This window comes from Babylonia areolata, chromosome 14 (assembly GCF_041734735.1).
Source record: "Babylonia areolata isolate BAREFJ2019XMU chromosome 14, ASM4173473v1, whole genome shotgun sequence".
NCBI classification, from domain to species: Eukaryota; Metazoa; Mollusca; class Gastropoda; order Neogastropoda; family Buccinidae; genus Babylonia; species Babylonia areolata.
The window spans coordinates 15633176-15635675 of NC_134889.1; the positions used below are offsets into that span (position 1 = coordinate 15633176).

Sequence of the window (2500 nt, forward strand, 5' to 3'; positions counted from 1 at the left end):
TGTGTGTCTGTTGTCTGTCTGTTGTCTGTCTGTCTGTCTGTTTGTCTGTTGTCTGTCTGTCTGTTGTCTGTCTGTCTGTCTGTTGTCTGTCTGTTGTCTGTCTGTCTGTTGTCTGTCTGTCTCTGTCTGTCTGACTGTTATCTGTCTGTCTCTGTCTGTTGCCTGTCTGTCTGTCTGACTGTTGTCTGTCTGTCTCTCTGTCTGTTGTCTGTCTGTCTGTCTGTTGTCTGTCTGTCTCTCTGTCTGTCTGTCTGACTGTTGTCTGTCTGTCTGTCTCACTCACTCGCTGACTAGTGCATGGATGACGACGCAATCTAAGAACACCAAACACGCTTATCTCTGAGACTGATATGAAAAAAAAGAAGCGGGAGAGAGAAAGAGAGAAAGAAAGAAAGAAAGAAAGAGAGGGGGAAGGAAGGAACGGAGACACCGGGAGGAGGCAGGGGAGGGGCGGCGGGAAGAATGAGAGAGAAAGCAGGTGGGAGAGAGAGAGAACGAGAGAGAGAGAGAGAGATGGAGAATGAACGAACGAATGCATGAATCAAAGAACGAAGGAACGAACGAACGCACGGATGAATTAATGAATGAACAAATGAATGAATTTATGTATGCATGCATGAATGTATGAACGAGTTTTCTGGGGGTAATTGAGTAAGCGATCAATGCTCTTTATTGTTTTCGTTCAACAGAAAAACAAAACAAAACAAAAACAACCAACCAAAAATTGTCATGGATACATGTATAAATTGTGTGTGTGTGTGTGTGTGTGTGTGTGTGAAAGATCTCTCTCTCTCTCTCTCTCTCTCTCTCTATCTCTATCTATCTATATATATATTACATATATATTGAGAGAGAGAGAGATGGACAAAGACAAACAGATAGACAGGCAAACAACCATCGAAGGAGAGAGAGAGAAGTGAGAGAACTGCAGTTAGACAGAGAGGCCGACACCACACACACACACACACACACAAATAAATGAGAGAAAATTACGAACCATTCAAAAACTATCAGGAACCCTGCGCACACACACACACCCCCTTTCGCACCCAAAAAAGCAAGCAAACAAACAAACAACAACAACAACAACGACACACACACACACACACACACACACACACACACACACACACACACACAACAACCAACAAAAACAACCAACCCCCAGATTCATCCATCGTTCCCCCTTCTTGCAGTTCTCTACGCGTCGCGTTCAGAGCGACGTTCGTCAACTGCAGTTCCTTCCGCGTAGTCTGCAGCTCCCCCATCGTCACGTGCAACTTGGCATCGTTCAGCTGCAGCCTCCGTGCAGTGATGCGCAGTCTCCTGCCGGTGTATTGCAGCTTCTTTTCCACGGCTTGCAGTCTCTCCTCTAACGCTTCCACTTGCTTCTGCAGCAGGTCCAGGCGAACTTGGGTCAGCTGGTGTTTTTCGGCCAGTTCCAGATGCTTGACCATCAGTTCTGACACCACACTGCCCAGCTCGGTCCCGCTGTTTTCCCTGTAACAACAATAGTGGTAGTAGTCGTAGTCGTAGTAGTGGTTGTAGTAGTAGTAGCAGCAGCAACACCAACAGCAGCAGAAGCAGCATCAACAGCAGCAGCAGTAGTAGCAGCAGCAGCAGCAGCAGCAACAACAACAACGACACTTATCTTGTAATATGATAGCAACAGCAGTAGCCGTAGTAGTGATAGTAGCCTGATAGTATTTGCAGCTGTACTTGTAGCAGCAGCAACAGCATTGTAATATGATAACAACAGCAGCAGCTGCATTCGTTGCAATAAACCAATACTTGTAATAGCAGCAGCAGCAACAGCAGTAGTAGCATCGGCAGCAGCAGAAGTAGCAGTAGTAGTAGAATCAACAGCAGCAGCAAGGGTTTGTAGTAATGAGTAGTAGCAGCAGCAGATGCAGTAGTAGTAGCAACAGCAAAACTAACAGCATCAGTATTTATAGTTACAGTAGTAGCAGCAGCAACAGTTGCAGCAGTCGAAGCAGCAGTTTTCTGTTGTTGTTGTTACGGCAGTAGCAAGAATTGCAGTGGTGGAAGCATTAGCAGCAGAAACAGCAGCGGTAGCACCAGCACCAGCAGTAGTAGTAGTAGCAGTGGTCGTAGTAGTTACTAGTAGTGAGAGGGGTGGGGAGGAAGAGAGAGAGGCAGTCAGGCAGACACACAGAGAGATTTCTAAAATTATTACTCAAGGATAAAATCTTTGGGCATGCCAAGTCTTCCAGTCTGTCACTGTGATAACAGCAACACAACAACCACTATATATATATATATAAAGGAAAACCTGATTTATGCATGCCAATGCGTACACGAGGCAGAACATGATAATCATCTGAACTAATGATCTGAGAGAGAGAGAGAGAGAGAGAGAGAGAGAGAGAGAGAGAGAGAGAGAGCATTCTCCGATAATCCGACAATCCCAGACTCACTGTGGATCGCTGAGCTGACCAGCAGCACACAATGTACTCAGAACCATCAGCGCTGATAGTAA

The 2500-nt window shown here is 45.8% G+C and overlaps 1 protein-coding gene across 1 annotated transcript in view; it reads right to left on the reverse strand.

Annotated features, from left to right (window-relative positions):
• The window catches only part of LOC143289504 (short-chain collagen C4-like), an 11576-nt gene that overhangs the window by 8989 nt on the left and 87 nt on the right, over nt 1–2500 (reverse strand). The window contains exons 1-2 of the mRNA XM_076598492.1: nt 2439–2500; nt 1163–1500 (exon numbers count right to left, since the gene is read on the reverse strand). The exon at nt 2439–2500 is cut by the window's right edge and continues 87 nt beyond it. Of these exons, the coding sequence (XP_076454607.1) occupies nt 1163–1500; nt 2439–2500 (400 nt within the window). The remainder of the gene's footprint in view (nt 1–1162; nt 1501–2438) is intronic.